The sequence below is a fragment of the Morus notabilis genome, unplaced genomic scaffold (assembly GCF_000414095.1).
Source record: "Morus notabilis unplaced genomic scaffold, ASM41409v2 Scaffold843, whole genome shotgun sequence".
NCBI classification, from domain to species: Eukaryota; Viridiplantae; Streptophyta; class Magnoliopsida; order Rosales; family Moraceae; genus Morus; species Morus notabilis.
The window spans coordinates 943814-967530 of record NW_010361268.1 but is presented as its reverse complement, the minus strand read 5'-3'; the positions used below and the strand labels follow the sequence as shown (position 1 = coordinate 967530).

General features: G+C 34.2%; 3 protein-coding genes across 5 annotated transcripts; all 3 read left to right on the top strand.

Annotated features, from left to right (window-relative positions):
• The first annotated feature begins 6761 nt into the window (after positions 1 to 6761).
• LOC21408460 (methyl-CpG-binding domain-containing protein 11) lies at positions 6762 to 9948 on the top strand. 3 transcript variants are annotated; one of them, XM_024166103.1, is made up of 3 exons: positions 6762 to 6880; positions 7016 to 7102; positions 8765 to 9948. In XM_024166103.1, exons 2-3 carry the CDS (start codon positions 7037 to 7039, stop codon positions 9620 to 9622), a joined length of 924 nt encoding a protein of 307 aa, XP_024021871.1. In that variant the 5' UTR covers positions 6762 to 6880; positions 7016 to 7036; the 3' UTR covers positions 9623 to 9948. The 3 variants fall into 3 exon arrangements, with proteins under 3 accessions (XP_024021871.1, XP_010097229.1, XP_024021870.1); XM_010098927.2 differs by having other exon boundaries at positions 6762 to 6934; XM_024166102.1 differs by having other exon boundaries at positions 6762 to 6944.
• Positions 9949 to 12748: 2800 nt separating this feature from the next.
• LOC21408459 (glucan endo-1,3-beta-glucosidase 14) lies at positions 12749 to 15498 on the top strand. Its single transcript, XM_024166133.1, has 4 exons — positions 12749 to 12864; positions 13344 to 13815; positions 14207 to 14765; positions 15189 to 15498. The coding sequence occupies exons 1-4, from the start codon at positions 12771 to 12773 to the stop codon at positions 15276 to 15278; spliced, it is 1215 nt and encodes a 404-aa protein (XP_024021901.1). The 5' UTR covers positions 12749 to 12770; the 3' UTR covers positions 15279 to 15498.
• Positions 15499 to 17478: 1980 nt separating this feature from the next.
• On the top strand, positions 17479 to 21392 carry LOC112091760 (umecyanin-like). The gene is made up of 2 exons (XM_024166151.1): positions 17479 to 17659; positions 20974 to 21392. Exons 1-2 carry the CDS (start codon positions 17479 to 17481, stop codon positions 21390 to 21392), a joined length of 600 nt encoding a protein of 199 aa, XP_024021919.1.
• Positions 21393 to 23717: the final 2325 nt, after the last annotated feature.

Below are 23717 nucleotides of genomic sequence, written 5' to 3'. Positions count from 1 at the left end.
AAACCTTAGGCTAACCCCTCTATTTATAGTGTTCAGAGGTTGCCTGTCAAATAAGGAAATAAATTGTAAAACTAGAAAATTACAAAAGAAAAGGAAACAAAATAAAATTACACATAAATTAGGAGAAATCATATATTTGATTTGGGGAAGAAATCTGGTAATTTGCTCTGATTTTTGGGAAGGAGTTCGGATTGATCACCAACTCAGACACGTGTCGCAACGTGATTGGAACTGAGGAGTAAGGCCGCCACGTGTCGCACGCGGAATGGAGGAAGTCTGCTGGCAGTGGTTAGGCAGCTGGGACCCACTCGGACAGCTGGCGCGCGTAGAAGGAAGGAGCAGGTTGGCAGCGCAGGTGCGGGACCCAGGCGGGAGAGTTGGACGCGCGCTGAAGCTGCGTGGAGGGAACGCGCCAGCTGAGGCACGGGCGTGCTGGGGACGCGCGCGAGATGGAGTGGGGAAGGCAGGCGAGCTGGGACCCACGGGAAAATCGGCTTGTGGCTTCGGCTCACGCGGCTCTTCTCTCGGCTCTGGGCTTAGTGGCTTGGCTCCGGGTGGTTGAAAACATGGCTTTCATGGCTTATTTTTGTGTAGCTTTTTACACTGTTTTTTTTATCTGCAAATAATTAAGCAAAAACTAGACAAATTCCAATAAAAATATTATGAATAAAAATAATGGATTTGTTTAATTAAAGCTTAAATATTTTAATATTATATAAATCAAAAGTAATATTTATGGTGCATTTTCATGCACTAATCAATGACACTTATGTAGTGAGGTGGCCGGCCAACTTGGGAAAGAAGAAAATAAAAAGGTGAATTTAGTAGATTTTGTAAAAATGACACTAAAAGTTAGAAAATTGCACTTAGGCCCCTCTTTTTCTTCCTTCACCGGTTTTAAAGTGTAAAAACACAATTAAATGCTCACTTTTTCATGCCAAAAACCAGTGAGTGTTCATCCAAGAGAGAGGAGAAAAAAATTTCACCAAAAGTGAGGAGAAGTGAATTCTAAGCGAAGATCGACAAAACTACTGAGGATTAGTGACTCCGAAACTTATTCCTCGTTCTTTTAAGGTGAGATTTCAGTTTTCCTCTCCTTTTTTTTTACCTTGGCCGAACCCTTAGATATGGTAGAGAGTATGGAGAAAGTTTTCAATTCCTTTATAAATTTTCATTGATAAAGGAATTGAAAACTTAGTGATTAAAGGATGAATTTTTGTTGTTGGATTATGTTTCTAGCAACTTTTAGTTATGGAAATCCTTGTGAGAATTTGGATGAAATCCTAGAGTATGGATTGTATGAGAAAGATTGTGGTTATGTTTGAAAATTGAAAAAATGGATAAAACGAGCTAAGGATAGCTCGGGAAACACAGAAAATCAGACTAAACTCCGCCGAAATTTAGTTTGAGAATTTGAAGTTAAACTTAGTTTTAGTTCTAAACAGAAGCTTTAAACTATTTTCTTAGAAAACACTCCAAAACTGTTAAAACAGTTTTGGTGTTAAACAGAGGAGTTCGTTAAAGAACTTGAAGTATAATCTTAAGAAAGTATTTTGAGTTTGGACCTTGTTTAATGAAAAGTAAGGTTATGAAGATTCAATAAACCTAATCTTTAAATTTAAAACATGATTTTTCAATCCTTTAAGGTAGGAAAGAGAAAGAAAGCCAGAAATAGATAAATTAGACTTTCTTACAAGCTTGCTAAAATAGAATAGCAAGTGATAGTTAATCTCACACTCTTAATAGGTGTTTATTCTCAGAAACAAGCAAGAAAGAGAACATGATGTGTGGCGAATAGAGGATTCCAACTTTATAAACCAAGTAAGTAGGAATCTCGCCACAGTATAAATAGATTTTAAAATAAACAGTACACATGAATTATATGTGTTTGAGTACATTTTATGTTATAGTATTCTATCCTATGTCATATTGCATACACCTTAATAAGTCAAGAGGAACTTATAAGAAGAAACTCAGTTGAGTGCCGTACCAACCTCCGCGAGGGAGGTAATTAGACTCCGCAAGGGAGATAAAAAAAGTATTTTGTGAGGGAGGCATTCAATTCATTTATAATCACGGTGTCGCTGAGGACCTTGCAAATCCTCACGTCCCGATGATTACACGCAATGGTATGAGCACTCAGGCCCATCAGTAAGTAAGATAAGTTCAGACAGTAAAACTTTGATAAGACATCATAAGTCAGCATAATCAGTTCATGCATATATAGTCATGTGAACTTACAAATGTTTTGCGAGAAATAGTTCCTACTTGCTAAGCAAAAGCTCATTATATAGTATTTATACTGTAGGTAAACAACCTGCATCAAATACTTGATGGACTGTTGGCTAGGCAATGGACGAACAGTGTAGAGATCGGGGAATAGATACCGCACACAATTATTTCTGCAACAGTTTAAAGTGTTAAATAGTTTTGTTAAGAAAGACTTTGACAATGTATGTTGGAAGTTTGTTTTATGATTGTCAAGTTTAAGTAAGCAGGATTTAAGGAGTAAGTATATACATATGTATAAATTCATGCCTTATGAAAGGATATGGTTTTTGAAGTATAATCATCTTGTTATGTTTAAAAAGGAAAATAAGAACTTATGTTATTATGATATAGCATTTTGGGAGAAAGCAACTTATGTTCAATATAATATAGCATTTTAAAACAAAAGAAATTTATGTTCAAAATGATATAGTATTTTAAGACAAAAAGATTTATGTTCAAAATGTTATAGCATTCAAGAAAAAAAAAGTTCTGCAAATTTCTCGGAGGTTTTAAAAAGTATAAATATATTAAAGTGAACTACAATGACGACTACTTCGTAGTTCGTCACATCTAGAAACAACAATCGGAATAGAAGCCAACTAATCATGAAAAAGTACTATAAGGAGTGAGGTAATACTAAGGTTATTCCGTATTGAAATCTCAACGTTAGGCACATGCACAATTAAAGAGCTTCAAGCATTTGTACAACAGCTAGCTTTATTGTGTTGGCAACTCTTTCATCATTTTCATCTAAGATCAAGAGTGCAAAAGTAAGCAAAATGGGATTTCTCTGCATGTATGTGATCCATCAAGGCCCAAATAATGCATGAATCTGGTTGCCTTAAAAGAAGTCCTTCCCTTTTGAAATTACAGAACAAAATCAATCCATCAGTCCCTAAACCAGCAGCCCACAAGGATTTGAGTCCGATGGCCTCAGAAGACAAATTGCTAAATTAAAAAAAGCCTCCAATTGGGACACATAAATTTCATGAATTAAATAACAAATAATCTGAGTAAAGCTCTTCCAAATAATTTTTGTTAGGAGATTTTTTGGTACGCCTAACGTACTAGTAGACTAAGTTTATCTAACCGTTAAATCTGCGTACTTTTTAATTTTTATGTGATTTTATGCAGATGACGGACAGAAAACGTGACATACCGATATGTTGGCGTACCAGAGAAGGTCACTATTTTCTTTTAGCCCTAAATTTTCCTATCACGTGAATGTTTAAATGATTGTCACGTCAATCAATGATAAAAAAAATTTATTTATAAATAAAAAAATGACAACTTACATGCCACCTCAGTTAACATTGCTCTTCAAATAAATAACTTTTTCTCCTTAAAAAAAAAGAATTCTATACTTCCTAACGTTATTATTTTAATTTAAAAACAAATAGTACCACCTACCATGTTTATTTTAACCTTTCAAAATATATATTAATTAATGCAGCTATAAAATTTTAAACAATGTATAACGCATACCATACACGATATATTAACATAAGAATCTATTCAGCAAAAAACATAAGAATGGCCTCTTTGTTTAAAAAAAAAAAAAATACCAGTCAAGGGATCGCTTTGTACAATGGACGTTTAGGAATTTTTTCCTATAAAATTTCTTTCAAAACAATGCATGTTGGATTTTACATCTAAATTATATCTTTCGTTTTTTTTTTTTTTCGAGTCTAACTATAATTTGTTTACTCCCCCTTTGTCTACTTTATTCATTTTATTTATTCTCATAAATTTCTATCAAATGCTCCTAAAATATTTTTGTGCTTGAATAATATACAATTGAGGCATATACAAATTTGTTTATCGATTAAATTTTGTAAAACTTATTGGGAACTACTACAATTACGGAAAAACTGTACAATGGCTAATCTTAGACGAAAATAGCTAAAGAAAATGTAGTATTTATGTTTATAGTTTTGTTTTCTTAATAAATAAAATTGGTCACGTAGTTTAATTTTACTAAACTATGAGAGAATGATAAATAAACTAAAAAGAGAACTATCGCTTGGAAATTTATGACCTACACATTAAAAAAATAACAATCTTAATATCCACGTCCAACAAATTATTAATCTAAAAAATTATTGTTGGTCGCTATTAATAAAAGCTGAAATTTGACACATAGCAAATAATCGACCCAAATAGTTGTAAGTATAATCTAGAAATAATTCTACAAATGACTTCACTATAAGGTGATGAGTTCAAAACCCCCCCTTTTAAATTCAAAAAAAAAAAAAAAAAAGTCAAACCAATTCAAACCGACCCAACCTGTCCCACATGTAAATTGTAAGTCTTCCTCTCACAAATACATGACCCTAACTCATGCAAGCCTGCAACTGCAAGCCACAGAGCAATACAAAAGAAAGGGTTGTTTCTTTATTTTTCTTTTCTTTTTTTTTTTTTTCAAAAGAGAAAGTGTGTTCGAAACATTTTCAGTCCATCCATATTGGTAACAATTATATATTAAACTCGAATAGTTGTTTTGGCCAAAAGGAAGAAATTTTTTCTTTGAATACACCAGTCATGTATCAAATTTAAGATTCATAGATTTTTATAGTTACGCAATATATACATCATTAAAGGTCAGGTTTATTGTTATTATTATTATTATTATTATTATTATTATTATTATTATTTACTCTAACAGTTGTTTCATTTCTTATTAATAGAATCAGAGTTGTAAAATAGAAAAAAAAAAAAAGAAACCTCTTGATTTTCTTGTTGAAACAAAAGTCAACCTCATAGTTTTCCCCTATAGTTTGGAACTTCATAGTTGATGGTTTAACCGATTCAAGGTATATCTATAAGTTACACATTGGCACAATTATGCATGTCCCCACTTCCAAGAAAAAAATAAAAATGTTTGTCCCCATCTACCATAGCCACACCTAACACATTAAAATATATAATAATAAGAAAATTTGGGGTCTTTTTTTAAGCGAAAAAAAAAAAAAAAACAAAAGCAAAAACCCCTCGAATGCTCTGCTAGGTCACAAGACGGCGATACTAGACTATGTGAAACTAGCGGTGAGTGCTGAGGACTGTTATGTTATGTTATAACAAATTTATAGGTGAAAACAGAGCACCACCAGTAAATTTCAATTTTTTTATTTAAATGTATGTCATATTAGATCTTTTCATACCTCCGGTGGAATTCTAATAAATTTAGACGCAGATTTTTTCCCCACGGTAGACATTCTTTAGTTTTTTTTTTCTTTTGAGAATGATATTTTTTAGGTCTCGTTTAATTTATAAATTTAAAATTTTAATTAAATTAAGATATAATTTTATATAAAAATTTTGTACTGTAGTAAAAAAAAAGACTTTTTATAAAATTTTTTAATTATAACAAAATTAAAATTAAAAATTAAAAATAATAAAATGAAGGTAACCATAATCTTTACTAACTCATAAGATTTTTTTTTTCCCAAACTAACTCATAAAGTTGAAAACCAGTGAGGGAAATGAACAGATTAGAGAGTTCATGTTGCTAAGAGTTGGGAATGGGAGGGCCGAACTGTACTGCACATGACGTCATACGTGGCGTCATCTTCACCGTTCTCACCCTATAAAATGGTCGTCAAATTCGGACCCCAAACCCACGTTCCAATTCGGTTAATAACAAGAAAAAACTATTATATTTTTCCCTTTTTAAATAAAAGGGAAATAAAGAAAAAGAAAAAACGTTATCCTAAACCTTTTCACGTACATGTGACAGGTGGCCCTCCTGTAGCCCTACGGAGCGTCGTCTCAAGATGCATACTCCACGCTCTCGGAAGCGCGTGTATAATTAAGCCAAGAAAATTGGTGGGCCTCCTAAATAAAAAATTATTATGATTACAAATAATTGTTGAACAGAATTCATCCCAGTAAAAATTAACATATAAAATGTGATTATTAATTTAAGAGAATATATGAATATGTATGTTAATAAAACAACTTATCTGACATATATTTTTTGTTTGTAGAAAACCTGACACGTATTATTTATTAACAATTTTAAAAAACGAGACATTGTACTTTATATTTTGGGAAAATTTTTCTAAGATATTTATCATGTAAAGTAACTTAATACACGCGCTAACGGCTTTGGGAAGATTTCCGTCCGTACACTTTTTTTTGGTGGTTGGGTTATAAACGGCAAAGCCTATAAATATCGAACCAAGGACATTACGCTTTCAGCCCAAAAAAAAAAAAAATCCAAACACATTACACGTGTCTGTTTAAACGACAAGTACACATTAAGCCATGAAATAAAAAAAGAAGTACTAATACGAAGAAATATTTGCGAGGCAAAAAATCAGCTTTTGAGAGCTGACAAATATATACATCACATTGGAGAGCCGTAATTTTTAAACAAAAACGTACTTAAACAAATTAGAAATAATAATTAGTAAGATTTCTCTTACTCGATTTAATTTATCTTAAACTAAACTTTCCGTGCCTCTACGGGTAACTGTATCATCCCAACTGGATATTGTGACGGTTTGAGATACATGTGAGAAAAAAAGAAAAAAAAAGAAAAAGAGAGAGAGAAAGAGCACTCTCTCAACGGTTTCTAACACCTATTCTTACCACAAATACAGAACAGGTACAAGAACAAGCCCTTTCTAGAGAGAGAAAGAGGAAGAAGAAGAAGAAGAAGGTTTTGTTTGGTAAAGTTTTAGACTTTGGCTAATTACAATTTTCATTTGGTTCTTTAGCTTTGTTGTGATAATTTTTGTAGGTCAGAAAGAAAAAAAAAAACATGGACGGCAAAGTGGATGAGGTTGTCTCTGTGGAGCTCCCAGCGCCTCCTGCTTGGAAAAAACTGGTTTCTCTCTCTATCTCTCTCTCTCTTTCTCTCTCTTATAGCGAACTTCTCTAAGAATTATAGGTTTTTCTGTTATGGTGCACCAAAAATCTTTGTAAATTTCTTCTCATGTGGCTTCACGTTTGCTTGGAGAATTTTAAAGTTTCCATTTTTATGTTTGTTTTAATATTTTTTATTTGGCCTTTTTGGCTTCTGGTTTTGTTTAATTTTTAAAGTTTTCTGGTGTAGCAATTAGCAGTATGTGGTAGAATTTTGGATAGTAATTATTACTTTCCAAAGTTAGGGTTTCTGAAATTTGGTGTCAGCTGCCAAGATAGGAAATTTTTTGGTTTAGGGTTACTAAAGAAATAAGGGCCAGGCTTATATTTTGGTTATTTGGAGCAAGTTTGAAACTTTGTCGCAACCTTTGTTTACAAGGCAAGAAAACTTTGGTGAAGAGATTTTTCCTGGAAATACGTGCATTAGCATATTGCTCTGCTACTAAATTGTGTTTTGTGAAAATTTTTTCACAAAATTACATACTTTGGTAGGACGAAATTATTGTTTTTGTGTAAGGCTATTTCGTTATGTTTTTGTTTCAGAGATCTTGTAGACAAGGTTTATATATATTAGGTGTCATTTGTCTTTGTACTGTTCCGGAAGCTTGCAGCTTGCTGTTTCTGTTTTTGTCTTAAAGATAAAAATTTTGTTTTTTGACAGTTGATAAAGTAGTTGAAAACGAAAAAATTTAAGTGTGGATTAATAACAAGAGTAGATACCCAACAGAAGAACATTCTAAGATGGGGAAAATTTTAGTCTACGTTATTAATAGAAATTATGGAATTTTTAGTCTAGATTTCTTATAGAATGGCCTAGTATGCGACAGGATTAGAAGGAAATTTTCAGATTGAAGAAAATAGGAATACATCATGACACCAATTGTTTAGCGATATAAAATCGCCTAGATGGTCCTTGAGGCAGAGGAAATCCTATGCATAGTAATTTTAGTACGTTTCACACTCTCATGCATCGTAGTTCATACCTATGATCCTGTCAATGGGCGTTGAAATGACAGAAAACTTACATGAATTAATTACTATAGAGGAGGCAATATGAGTTCCAGTTTCTATATTAAAGAGGAAATAAGTTTACCTGGTATCCTTGATATAAATTAGGAGTTTCTATATTAAAGAGGAAATAAGTTTACAAGGTATCCTTGATATAAATTAGGATGCCCATGCCGGACTAGTTTCATATCTTGGAAACCTAACTTTCTGTACCCTTGTATGTGAGTTTAAGTCAGATCGTGTTCTGACCAGGAAATAGAATGGAATTCTGTAAGCTATTCCTTATATGAAGAATCAATTTGGCATAAAATTTGTATTGGTATATGAAAATGGATGAAAACACATGAAACCTCATAGAGCACAGTAAAAAACATGAATAGTTAATAGTGCTGCTTCTATTGTCTCACTTATAAAAAAATCTTAAATGGCAGTAGATTTAAGAAGCTAGAATTAATTAGTAAACTGAACTCGATAGCTACATAGCGTTACATGGATTCACTCTGCTGTTACAAAAAGAGTTTACGAAGCTAATTGGTTAAACTAGTAGTAATTATGGTGTTTAATTCCTGTTGCAAAAGTATTTAAAATATGTTCCTCTGTTCTGTTTTTTGTACAGTTTGTGCCGAAGAAGGCAGGAACGCCAAGGAAAACTGAGATATTATTCATTGCGCCTAGCGGGGAGGAGATTACTGGCAGAAAACAATTGGAGCAGTACCTGAAATCACACCCTGGCAACCCTGCTATATCGGAATTTGATTGGAGTACCGGTGAGACCCCTCGAAGATCGGCGAGGATCAGCGAGAAGGCCAAGATAACTCCACCCCCACTAGAGAGTGAGCCCCCCAAGAAGCGTCGGAGATCATCGATATCAAAGAAAGAGAAGAAAGAGGCGGATGCTGCCCCCAAAGAAAATGATGGTGGGAATAAAACAGATGCAGGGGCAGCTGAAAAGAAAGATGCAGGGGCTGCTGGAGAGAAGGATACCTCCCAGGAAAATTCAGCTGAAAATGGTGGCAATCCACAAGAGCAAAAGAATGTTGCTAAGCCAGAAGATGGGAAAGATGTGGGCCAGAGTGATGCTAAGGTAACCGACGGTGTTCAAGCGGAAGGAGAAGCTGCCAATTCCAAGAGTCAGGAGAAAGATGATAAGCAAAAAGTTGAAGAAGTGGAAAATGGAAAAGAAAAGTTGGCCGAGACTGAGACAGAGAAACCAAACGGTACCGGTGAGAAGAAAGAGGGTGAGACCACTGCTGTAACCGTGGAAGCAAATGGAGGAGCAGGGAAAGAGAACCCTCCTTGTGGAGTGGAGCCTCCATCGGAGGGAGAGAGCAAGGCGAAACAAGTGAGCGACAGGAAACCCGATGTCCAGGCCGAGGAGAAAAAGGATGAGGCAATTATTGAGAATGGAAAAGTCGAGCACGTGGTGCGAGCTGATGCTACGCTTCATCCATCACCTTCCCCTGTGAGCTGCTGAATGCAATGTGCTAGTTTGTACTCTCTCTCTCTAGACTCTGTCGAAGGTGATTTTCGAATTTGGGTAGCATCAGGATTCCATGGATGACTGTAATTCTAATGTTATCGCTGTTAATTAGTAATTAACTGTATGTTCGTCTAGTAAAATAGCTGGTAGATTTTTGTATTTTTCGGTGTTGTGCAGGAACTATGATTGTAGACGGTGAAACTTCTTTTGTTGGGCAGTCTCTGGTCTTTTACCATGTTGTAGAGTTAGGTTTTTAGCTTCTGCAATGTTTGTATTTTTATGTTGTTACATTGTTGATGTTAGCGATATTTAAACTCTTATACGCGTGTTGGGCCTTTTCTTTTTTCTTTTTTTTTCTTCCTGCTGTGTTACCGGCCGGAGAGGGACATCTGGTGCTGTTGCTTAAATGACGATTGAACATAAGACAGATTCTGCTATGTTAGAGGATATATATATATATATAGACATATATTTATATACATATATATATGTATATATATTAGGCCATGTAAATTAGTTATAAACGAGCATAATCTGCATAACTGCGGTATATAAGCGTTGAAACAACTTGGAAACAGGAACGTGTTACAAAAAAGCGTCTGGTAGATTTGCAATTTTGCACCAATAGCTAATAACTTGCAAGATAGCCAACAAATTTCTTCTTTTAGTACCCAGAATTCTAATTTCAAGGGCCTCGTGATTACCGTAAGGATAGTTAAAAGAGAACGCTAACAAGAAAAATTCAATTTATAATTTAGAGGTAAGAGGCGCAACTTTTCAAGAGTACTTCTTTTCAGAATTTTACATTAGGGTATGAAAAAAAGTCTTATATGTGCAATACGTATTGTTTTCTGTGTTTTTTTTATACATTTTTATTTTAACGTGATTTTTGATATATTTAATATTAAAAAACATGCATTACATTTTGGGTATTCCTAGTTATCTTTTAACAGGACGTTTTAAATGGCTTTTCTTTTCAGAGCAAAAAAAAAAAAAAAAAAAAGGCTTTTCTTTTAAGGCTTGCACCACCCATTTCAAACACGCTTAGGCTCAGTTTAATGTGAGGGTTCAAAACAGAGTGATTTTAGTTTTAATTTTAGAATTAAAACCATAATTCATAGTTTTAGGTCTAATCATGGTTCTAGAATTAGAACCAGAATCAGGAGTTTGAACCACTTAAAATCAAGAGGGAAGTAGTTTTAAAATCGATGGTGATTCTGGTTAAAAACATTACATCAAAGTTCAAACCTTGAACCTGTTAGGTAAGTAACTAAAATTAGTTTTGGGATAACAATTTTGTGTTTTTAGGTAAGTTACTATTTTCAGTTTTTGAGCAAATGTTATTTTATGGTTTATTAGAAGCCTATAAATAAGTGTTTTGTGTAACGCTTTATGTGTTCTCATAGAAAAGTGTGCTCAGAGAAAAGTGTAGAGAAAGAGTGCTTCCTTTTGAGAGAGAGATAAAAGTGAGGAGAGAGATAAGCAAATGGTGTAAAGGGTTTTGGATAGAGAGACAGAGAGAGAAAGTGAGAAAGTTTTATGAGTATGTAATTCAAAAACTGTTAGTAAATTTTTCTCCTTCTTTTGTGGACGTAGGAAATTTTTCTGAACCACCCAAATCTTTGTCTTCTTTGTTTTGCTGTTATTTTTGTTTCAGTTTATTTTTCTGTTGCGTGGGTATATGGGTGTGTTTTTCGTCAACAACTAGTATCAGAGCTGTGGTGAAGATAAAAAAAGGGTCAAGATGATGTCCGGGATAAAGTTTGAGCAGATTAAGCATTTTGACAGAAAAAGTAATTTCAGCATCTGACAGAGTACGGTGAAAGATGTTCTGATTTAGCAAGGATTACAGAAAGCGCTGCAAAGAAAAGAAGCCAGATGGTAAGCACTATTCGTTTAAGTTTGGCCTTTAAACTGAAATATAGTGTTATGAATCAAACATCTCCTTCTCAGTTATGGAAAACATTAGAAAAAGTTTATATGTTGAAATCCCTAGCAAATAGACTATATTTGAAGAAACAATTGTCTGAGTTGAAGATGGATGAAAAAACTGATGTTAGGGACCATATAAATAATTTTAATAAGTGCATAATTCAATTGTTAAGTGTAGAGGTCAAAATTGATGAGGAAGATAAAACAGTAATTTTGTTGGCCTCTCTATCCAAATCATATGAGACTTTGGTGACTACACTTTTAGTTGGAAAGACGACGTTAACTGTGGATGAGATGTCGACTGCTCTATTAAAGATTGCAAATATGAAGAAGCCTAGTAGTACGTCTCATACTGAACAAGTTTTAGTGGCGAAGTCAGATTTAAATAGGGGTAGGAGCAAGTCACGAGTGAGATGTTATGATAAGAGAGATGATCATTCCCAATCCCATCTAAAGAATGATATTGAGTGCTATTATTGTTATAAGAAGGAACATATCAGGAGAAACTGTAAAGAACTGACGAATCATCTAGAAGAAAAAATAAAACAAGAATCCTAGAAGAGTTCTTTTTCTGAACCACCTAAATCTTTGTCTTTTCTGTTTCAATTTATTTTTCTGCTGTGTGGGTGTAAAGATGTATTTTTCCCAAATATAATCAGAATCATTCAAAACAAAAACTCATTTTTCAACCTTAAATCAAAACTATTTTTTATTTTTTCACAAACAAATAAAGGTTCAAACCAAAATCATGATTTTGATTCTAGAACCCTGCAACCAAAAGCTACCTTAATTTCCAACGAAAGGCATACAATACAATACTTGCAATTTATATACGCTCAAAAACCTCATGCATATGGGAAAGAAAGCGTGTGGGTATCAGGCGGATACAAGAAAAGAAAGTTAATTCAAAAAGGTATGCTTTGGAAGAGAGATAAAAGCAAGAGTAAAGGAAGAATATATTCTAAGCCGCATTAGAATTTCTCATTCTTTGATTTAGGCCAAGAATCTTCTCGAAACGTTCTCTATTATATCATCTTTGGACCAACCAAGGCCAAGAATCTGGGCCATTTGACATGCCTGAAGGAAAAGTATCGCATCATTGAAAAGACAGTCTATAGGGGTGTTTTGGCAATTCACGTACGTCATATCACGATTTCTGATCATTTACAAATAACGTTTGGGCCATATTATATTCACCTCCTTTCTACAAATGGAACGCTCTTTCATTAATTTTCCCTCCAAACAAATGACATTCTCTTCTTTCTTCCTCTGGCTCCTCGTCTTCTCTGTCTTCTTCGTCAATGGTAAGTCCAATTCTCACTCATCTCTTAATAGTCACAGTAATTTCCACTCTTGCAATTCAATTGTGGAATTTTTGTCATAAGTTATTATAGATAGTTGATAGATGCATTTCTATTGTAATATAACATGATAAAGTAATCTTGACAAATACTCTTTAAAAGTGCATGAATAAATTTTCTATTTTTTCTTATGTATATTGTCATGACCCTTCACTTAGTGTATTAACTTTTTCATAATATTTACCAATTATTAAGCCCTGATAAGTATCATAAATACAATAGATTTTATTATATAGTTACGTTTGAATAATATGACGCGAGATCGAACCTGCACTAAACTCAAGTTTCACCTCATGCCATATCACCTTGTCGTCATTGACGTCGCATAACGTTTTTTAATTAAAAAGTTTATGAGCATTATTGTATCATCATTACATTTGTAGTATATTAGTCTCTACAATTAATTATCCATGTATGATCAGACGCAAACGCATTCACGGGAACATATGGCGTAAACTACGGTAGAATCGCAGACAATCTACCTTCACCACAGAGCGTGGTGACACTCCTCAAAGCGGCAAAGATCAAGAACGTCAGAATCTACGACGCGAACCAAGAAGTCCTCACCGCCTTGAAAGGCTCGGGCATCGAGATCATCGTCGGCCTCGGCAACGAGTTCCTAACAGAAATCAGCATCGGCGAGGACCGTGCCATGAACTGGATCAAAGAGAACGTCCAGCCCTTCTTACCTGGAACCAAGATTCGGGGAATCGCGGTGGGGAACGAGATCCTCGGAGGAAACAACAGAGAGCTCTGGGAAGTCCTCCTCCCTTCGGTGAAGAACGTCCACAGCGCTTTACAACGACTAGGCCTAACCAAGTCCATCGAGGTCTCGAGCCCTCATTCTGAGGCCGTTTTCGCCTCCTCCTTCCCGCCCTCTGCATGCGTGTTTAGGTAACAATTACACTGTATGGCGTGTTTACTAGAACAAAATTGAAATAAATGATCTTTTGTTTTTTTTGTTTTTGAAATATTTTAAGAATAGCAAGATTATATATTTAGTCACTATTTTAGTAGTAATTATATCATCATCTTAATTTTTATTATTTGTATAATATTTTAAACCTTATTTCCATGTTTAAGAAATAATCGCACTAAATAATTACTTTTAAGCTCATTATTTAGGACATGTCTCTAATTTGTCTATTTTTTGGTTATTAAGATAAATGTTATTCTGAATGTACCCTTGATCAGTTATGTTAATTTATGTACATATATTTACAATTTGTAGATATATATATATATATATACATGGATCTCTATGTCTAACTCATCCCATGTTTAGGGAAGACGTGGTCGAATTCATGAAGCCTCTCTTGCAGTTCTTTTGGCAAATTGGGTCACCTTTTTACATCAACGCTTACCCATTTTTGGCATACAAAAGTGACCCCGAGCACATCGACATAAACTATGCTCTTTTCAAGAAGAATGCCGGGGTTTTTGATGCCAAAACCAACTTGCATTACGACAACATGTTTGACGCTCAGGTTGACGCGGCTTACGCGGCTCTTGACAAGGTTGGCTTTGGGAAAATGGAGGTCATTGTCTCTGAGACGGGCTGGGCCTCTCGTGGGGATGATAATGAGGCTGGGGCTAATCTCAAGAACGCCAGAACTTATAACTTCAACTTGAAGAAGAAGTTGGCCAAGAAGAAAGGCACGCCTTATAGGCCCAAGACAAAGGTTAGGGCTTATATTTTTGCTCTGTTCAATGAGAATCTGAAGCCTGGGCCTACTTCCGAGAGGAACTTTGGGCTGTTTAAGCCTGATGGGAGTATATCTTATGATATCGGATTCACTGGCCTCGTTCCTTCTTCCGCGCCCTCGTCTCTTCTCTCTTTCAAGGTATGAGTTTCATTCGTTTATTTTTCAGTCTCTTAAATAAATAGTATCTAACTAATCATATATAATATCTTAGTTAACTTTTAATAGACACAGAATACAAACTGTATAATTGATCAGATGATATTTTAAAATTTCTTAAATGAAACGACATAATGCGATTAACATAATTTGAGACATCAAAATTATAGGTAAAATCTGAGTCTATTAAATAATTTGAAAAAAAAATGTTTTTTAATAAAAAAATTTATTAGTGTCATTTCGTAACCTTTCATCTATAGCATAAATAGAACATAAACGAGATTTATATGCCCCACTAGTAGAATGTAAACGAACATTATATGACCTATTTAGATATTTTGTTAACATATATATGGATTTGATCTTATGTTACTTCTTTTGTATTTATATCTTGCTCTTTTGCAGGATCTGGGTTTTCAAGGTTGGCTTCGATCCTCATATTCGTGGGCGTTTGCAAGTTGTGTTGCGGTTATGCTTCTAATTTTAACACTATAATTGAGTATAATTCAGAAGGTCGCAGGCTTTCACTCCCACAAATGCGCCTATTAATTCTAAATCTAACCGTTCAAAGAAGAGGCTCTTAAGATTAAGGATGATCAATGTAAAGCCAAATTGTGTACATTAGTTGATTCATTCTTTAATTAACAGTGTTGACAGTCATTCTTCAAAACGTTAGTGGGATAACAGAAAGTTGCTGATGCTTTTCTGATATTTCAGCAAATTAAATATACAATGTTGTTTTTTCATTTAGTTCGTTCATGATCATTAGGGTTTTATCTGATCATTAAAAAGTATCTTCCTTTCTATGTTACGTTCCTTTTGGGTTTCAAGTTTCTTTTTTACTTTAAAATAAAAAAAGCCCGTGTATAAATTTGACGTACGTGACAAATGACAAATAAATACTTAGGCACACAGAAAAAGAGGGCTTATTAGAAGTTTGATTGAATAACTAAATAAGCTTTATAGTACCATTTTAAAGAAATGACGTAAAGTCATTTATAACGCACTGATTGTCCATGGTTAGGTATTTGACAAACGTATGCTTGCCCCACAAGAAACGAGTGCTAGGGGGCAGAAAAAAGTCCTTCAAATTTTAGTATTAGGTACGCGATAATCCATTGACAAGAATCCTCCACCAAAAAAAAAAAAAAAAAAAAAAAATCCATTAATGACAAAAGGAACAAACGTTATATGCAATTATTGAACGCCAGAATGTTCATATAAAATCATTGTGCTCTATAAGAGGAATAAAAGTACTGTTACATTCGTATTGCCTTTATTCTACCAAAGAGAGAGAGAGTGTGAGGGAGACAGCGGTTAAAGTTTGAAACTACAATCACAAATCACCACAGATGCTAGCAAAAAAAATAAAAATAAAAAATAAAAAAATTCACCATGGAAGATCTTTTAAAAATTATTTATTCTTTACAAATTATGAAACATAATTCACTCAGTTTTACTTTTGTTCTTTCCCTTTCCCTCAAATTTCCAAAACCTAACGAGGGTTGACATTTCTGTATAGCACTACAAGGTCAAACTTCTTAATTTGAATTAAAAGGCCAAACTAAGCTGGATATATATATATATATATATATATACACACACACACACACACACACACACACATATAGAGTAATGCTCGTCTTAAGCAGACACGGCTTTCTAACCAAATGACCAATAATGGATTCCACTTGCATTGCATGCACAGTGTTCTAGCGGGATGTCCGGCGTCCACGCTTTAACTTGTCAATCGGTGCCTGGTCAAGTCCTCACAGCCAAATTAATTCCACGTCAACACCGTGTCTTAGACGACCCAAACCCAAACCAAAGTAGTTTTCCTTTTTACACTTCACTTGTGCCTCACATTTATAGCTTTTCCCTTATAATTTCTTCATCGATCGTTATTTCTCTTGCATATAGACAATGTTAGGGTCAAAATCAGCACCACGATCATCACCATAATGCGGACAATATTTGAAGAAAATGTCAACTCAAAAATATTGAAATCAATTAGAGACCAGATCGACTTGAGACGACTCGAGAAGACTGATGACAGAAGGAATGTAAGAACCACCGCCAATATTAAAGGAATGAAGATTCTTTGGAGGCCACGAAGATTATCTCATTTAAATCGTACATTAAAGGCACAAATCTGATCAATATAGAAGACAAAAGATACTAGAGAGCAAATATGGAAAGAAAGAAAGGGAAAGTCAACTTAAGAAAAGGGAAGCTATCAAATCTAAGAGAAAAGGAAAGAAGAAGACTTTCTCCTATAAATAAGGGATGGAAGTCACGAATTATGATATCTTGAAACTTTCATAATACGCAGAGACTCTCTCTCTAAATTTCCTTCTCCTTTTTATCCTCTTCACATTTTTCATTGTAATTGTACTTTTTATAAGAGATAGTGAAACTCCCAGAACCCTACAGTGAACGTACCTTTCATTATTAGAGAAACCGCTATAAATTTGTGTGTTCGTTTATTTTTCAACACTTTACGTTCTCATTTTAGCACTATATCGACTTAAATAAACCTGAATCGACTCACCAATGCGATTGCTATCCAGGAGCAGCCATTGACCCTTTAATAAATTTAATTATAGAATCCGACCTCTACAAATAATATTCACATAAAATATAAGGTTTAAAAAAGTCTAGAAATGTATAAGAGAGAAAGATGGAAAGATTGTCAATGAGTAATGCAGTAGTGGCCATTTGTGGTATAATATCACAGTTTATGCAATGCATGTCTGCACAGACAGTGCACGTGGTGGGAGGTGGCACGGCTTGGACCATCCCACCCGGTGGCGCTTCTGCATATGTATATTCTACTAAGGCTTCTACTCCGAAATTCGTCATTGGTGATATTTTAAGGCCTCATTAATTTCACAAATTTGAGTTTTTAATTCTAAATTTATTACAGTTAAAAGTTCTTATAAAAAGTCATATTTAACTTTTTGTTTACAATTAAAAGCTCTCACATAAAGTCACGTTTTAGCTCGAATTAAAAACTCGAATCGGCAAAGTGAACGAAGTTTAAATGAGATATATGTTTCTGATTTCTTGTCCCTCATGTTACCTTTTTTTTTTTTTTTGTTAAATATTTTTTTTTTCGTTTCATTTTGAAAATGGAAACATATTTCCCTGCTGCATGCAAATAAGAAAGACATAAAACCCTTATATATGTATCTACATATATATATATATATATATTTTTTCATTTAACTTGAATATAAATAGACATTTTAAAAAACAAATTTAATATATAGACCCCATATTTGTTACATCATCTACAATACATATATAAATTGGGATTTATGAAATATTAATGCCTGTATCACAATCAACAAATAATTATATACACTAGATTAATTAACTAGAATATAAAGTCCTCTTCAGACTAAGGGTGTGCAACCAAACCAAACCATTTATTTTGAATGAAATACAAACCAGATCAATTACAAATTGGTTTAGAGATTTTTAAACTGAATCAAACCAATTAAAGGATCTAATCCAATTCAAACCAAACCCATTATAATTGATTTGGTTTGGTTTGAACTAATATTTTACAACTTCTTCTCAAATCTTAACTATAATTGATATTAATATTTTGTATGATAGACATTCAATTATTTCTTGACTGTAGATATCAATAACTCAATAATAAAATATATAATTCAAATATAAATAAAACATCTAAAGTTAAAAATTAAACATCCTAATATGTTATGGTCTGCAGAAAGAGATTTAGGGAAGAGTGCAGAGATAGTGTTGATACCGTATATATAGGTGATGACAGAAGTTGTGATCATTTAATTATGGAATAAATACATTTTTTTAATATAAATAAGTTACAAATATATGAAATATATATATTTTAAGGAAATATATATTAATAGAAGTTTGTTTAGTTCAATTGGTTATGATCATTTACTTGTAAACCAAACCAATTTAATTAATTTTTTAAACATTTAAACTAAATTAAATGGTTTAAATCTATTATTAATTGGTTTGTTTTGGTTTAGTTAGTTTGAATGGTATCGGGGTCCGGTATATCCGGAGGGTACAACGTGGCAAGGGCGTGCACATGTAAGTATTTGACTCGTTGGTGGCGGTTCTAATGTGGCCAAAACACTTAACGGGCCTTCAAAGTAGATGATGATGGTAGGACCTCCGACGGTGGTGGTATTCACTTAGGCCCAAATTAGGCTGAAGAACATGAGTTCTAGGACCCTTTTTGTTGTCAAAATCATGAAAGTACTATTGCAAAAAATGTTAGAAAATCCAAAAAAAAAAATAATGAAGAACTTCACGAATGAAGAATGGTGGGAGGAGTGATCACGTAGTTGATGGAGGAATGATTCGAGAGGTAGATAAGGCTTTTGATGGAGAAGGGCTCCAAAGGAAGTTTTCGGGTTGCTTTAAAGGCTTTGAGTATGTAGCTTTGCTGGTGGATAAGGCGATGATGGAGAGAAGTGATATGGAGGAGTCTGATGCAGGTTGTTCCAAGAGCGTGGAGACCGTTTGGAGCTCTCCCTCCAACGGTGGATTAGAGTGACTCCGAGGTTAGAGGTTCGAATACTTTTGAAAACAACTCTCAAAACACTTTCAGATGGGGGTGGAAGAGGATTGAAAAGTATTCTTGAGGAGTTTCTAAGGAGGTCAACACTTAAAAACTATGAAGTTCCTTAAAAAACTTGAAGAAGGCTTCAAGTCTTTGTAGCAAAAGACTTGAAGAAAACACTCATAGAGAAAATTTTAGAGCGAATTCTCATAAGTTTCAGTACCCAAGAGACTAATAGTGAGATCTGATGTGTTGATTTGGTGTGTAGGTGTATTGGTGTTGAAATGAAGAAGGTGAGGGGGTATTTATAAGAGGATATGGGAGTGCTTGACAGCTGCTTTGAAGGAGGTCTGAACACTCATTTTCATTTGGAGGAAGGCTATTAGAGGCCTTTCTTGGTTTGACAAAGAGATGGTCCGGAAATGGAATGGAAGAATCTAGAATGAAAGAAATGACAACGGGCTATCAGAGCATTCCCATTCGGAGGAAAGGTGTCAGATAGCTTCCTAAGTTTGACAAAGAGATTCACCGAAAATGGGATGAAAAGTTTCTAGAAATTTACTCCGGCGACATTTTGATGAAGTGAGGCACAAGTCACTTTGTTTGCAGTAAAATCCTAGCTACCATGTCAGAGGAGGCAAATGACACCTTAGAAGTGGAAATACTTGAAGGCCAAGTCTTGGATTTTGGGCTGACATGAAGTGACTTCAGACCTAAAATCTCCAAGAGTGTTTGACTCAACCAAATGTTCCGAAGACTTTCCTCTTTGGGGGTCTGATTGCGTGTCAGACCTTTGTCAGAGATTATTTGTACGAGAATGACTAAGCATCCATTGTACTTGCTCTAACAACAGACTGCTCTAACGCCAGGTAGCTCCGAATGCTCACAAGTGCTTCGAACGGACAACTTGATACAGAGAAAGGCTGGGAAGCATGCCTGACACGGAAAGTGCTCTGAGAGGCATGTCCGATTGAGAGAAAAGCCTCCGAATTAGCCAAAACTAATAGATTTCTCAAGCCTTTGAGTTGGAGGAAATTTCTAAAGGATCAAGCTTGGGTTTTGGGCCTTTCAATGGCTGAAATATAGAATTTTGGGCTTCTAAAGACAAGGATAAGTCTTTTTTATGTTGAATCTTCTATCACCCATTCATGCTTAATTTGAGTAATTCTGAAAAAAAACCCCCCAAGCGGGTTCAAATTAGGGACAAATGGGTCTATGTGATCACTCATGGTCCACCAAACAACAACTTACGAGAGTTCCTTGAGCGTAGCTTGGGTTCACGAAACGAGTTCAATTACGTCGTGAGACGCAAAAACTTGGGCCTAGACCTTTAATGGGCCTAGTACGACTTCAGGTACAAACAAATGGTTTGAATGGTTTATTGCACCCCTACTACAACAGACATCATGTATGTGTGTATTTTTCAGTATATAAACAAGCTGGAAGATGGGTCATTCTCTTTTGAAAACTAAAAAAGTTGAGTTAATTTCTTACTATATATACTTTATTTGTGTCATTTTCTTTCAAAGTTCATTAGACTAGTTGTATCAAATACGACATATTAGAACCTCCACCTCTATCCAATGTACATTTTCATACGACATGTTATTTCCTTGTGTTCAGCATTCAACTTCGTAACAAACGCTCACGATGTCGTCCAAGTACCAAAAGCTTCATATGACAGTTTTAACAAAGATAGAGCCATAGGCGACCCCATAACCAAGGGCCCAGCCAACGTCACCCTCTCCACTGCCGGCGACCTCTACTTCATTTGCTCCGTCGGCACTCACTGTCAGGGCGGCCAGAAGTTGGCCATCAACGTCTCCGCCTCCGGCCCTGCCGGTGCCTCGCCGACTGCAGGAGGGCCCACAGCTCAGAGCCTTCGGGCTCGTCTTCGCCTGCTGTTTTTGCTGCTTTCTTGTTCACCTTGTTGTCCGTCGCTGTCGGCTTCTTCTTTTCCATGTGATGATTTTGAGGCATGGACAAAACGGGATGCTTCAAATTTTCTATGCGTAATAAAGTTTGGTGAGATTGTTTTCTAACCGAAATAGCAATTAAAAAAAAAGTTGTGAGTTTGGCTTTTTTCATACGGTTTTGTAATTAGAGACATAAATTCTAAAATCACTGTTTGTTTCACTCTCTTTGTCACTTTCAGCATTAACACATTAACTCTACTAAAATAATATATTTTTATTTAAATAAAAAATAAGATAGTTTGTCAAATATCGAATACAGAAATATAGACTGACAAAAAAAATGACGCTAGTATTTCTTTTAGATATATACACTACATGATCAATAAAAGAAGAGAATTTTTCAGACACGAAATATTTTTATTCTAGGCTTATGGAACTTTTTTCCTTTAATTTTGATTAAAGTGGTAAATACACTCCGAGTTTAATACAATGTTACAGAATGTTGCAGGGTATCTTCAAATCAATAAAATCAATGGTGTTAAATTTGGAAACGAAATATACCTCGTGATATGAAATGCTTTTATTGGAACAAACTCTAGTAATACCTTCGTATGAAATGCTTTTATGCAGGGTTATTATACCTTTAATTTTTTTTTTAAAAAAAATTCCTTCATACAAACTCTAGTAATATTACTAATGTACATGAATGTGTATACTACGTCTAAATTTTTACAACTGACATGGAGTTTTAGGTTGCTCCTGCTTATCCTGAGAAGTTCATGGAAAAAAGTGTCAAATTCCCTTAATTATCTTTCTGTCGTGACGTCATCAGCTTTATTACATACTTGACTAGTAATGGCCATTAGATCAAGTTTGATTAAGGTTTATAAATAATTTATAAACGGTAAATTCCTTAATTTCGGGATCAAAACTAATTATTAACTTTTAAAATATACAGACATAACATAAAACTAAAAATTTAGAGGTATAAGCCTGGGACTATTAAGATAGAAATGCAATTACTTAAAAAAAATGAATGAATCATGACAAAACGAAAGAAACTATATATATATATATTTTAAAAAAATTCTAGCTAGGCAGGCCCAGCCTGACATTCAGATGAGCAAAGCCTCTAATGTCTGCGGTCCTGCAGAGGCCCAACCGCACGACCAAACCTCCAAACCTAATCCAATTTTCCAATCCTAGAAGAAGGTGTGCCTGGAGGCTATTAGTATTATTGTGTTGTTGTTGTTTGCCTTTAGACTTTTTATTTATTGGTACTATCTGCTGGCAATATTATTCCTTGCCTACTTGAGTCACAATAAATTCTCTTTTGAGTCTTTGATCATAACCCCCTTTCCTGCAAAAATAAATAATTAGTACTGCCATTTCGGGATATTAATAATTAGTACAATCATGTAATGTGAAGGTCTCAATCATCACGGCTATCTATCTATTTATATATGTTAGCTTAACTGAAATTAGCACTGAAAAAAATTATATATATATATATATATATATATAGCTCAACTTGGTTGTTAAAAATTGCTATCAAACTCGAACGTGAAAGCCGAAAAGAGACGCGCACTAGCTTTTAAATATATTTCTTGGTCTGCTTTTTAAATTCCTGTTTACGTGGGCTGAAAGCTCTTTCCACACGTTATAGTATTGGGAACTTGGATTAACGACCTTTATAAAGGGAAAGTTCATTGTTGAAGAGAAGTGGTTTTGCTTTTTGTCTCCTGTCCACAGTGGTTCTTTGTGTACCAGCGCCAATTTCTTAATTTGATGCAGATAAAATGTGATTTGTCTAGCCAAAGAGGATGTTACGATGTGTTTATTAGCACTATGAAATTCGTGTAATAGATTAATAGTTTAAATTATCTCCCACTTGATATTTTATGTATCGAGTCCAGATCTGTTATCATTTTATTGTTCATATCTTAAATTTTGATACCTCATTAATTTTACGTATCATCAATTATTAGAATAAGTTTTTTTTAATTATTCTATATTTAATGACTTTTCGATGTCTTTTTACCGGTTCTTTAACTTTTCATTACATGTGATGGTTATTTGAATTATTTACGGACTAAACAGATAACCCGAATGAAGTAAGATGAGTTAAAAAGAAAAGCGACAAAAAAGTAAAAGGATCGTTAAATTAACACCAAAAAAAAAAGTCGGTAAAATGTAGAGTAGGTAAAAGATACCCATCAATAGGAACCCAAAAGTTATCTCCGATTTTTACTGTTTTTAAGTTTCTGATGTGAAAATTTAATGAGATGTCAAAGTTTAAGAGGAATGACAACAAAATGGAGGACATCAGATTTACTATATGTGTGCGTTTTATGTATTTTAAAGTAATTGTGATTATCAAATTATACAAAGCCTGGTTCCATTGAAAATGCTCCTAAAATTGCACACACATACAAAACAAATAATAATTAA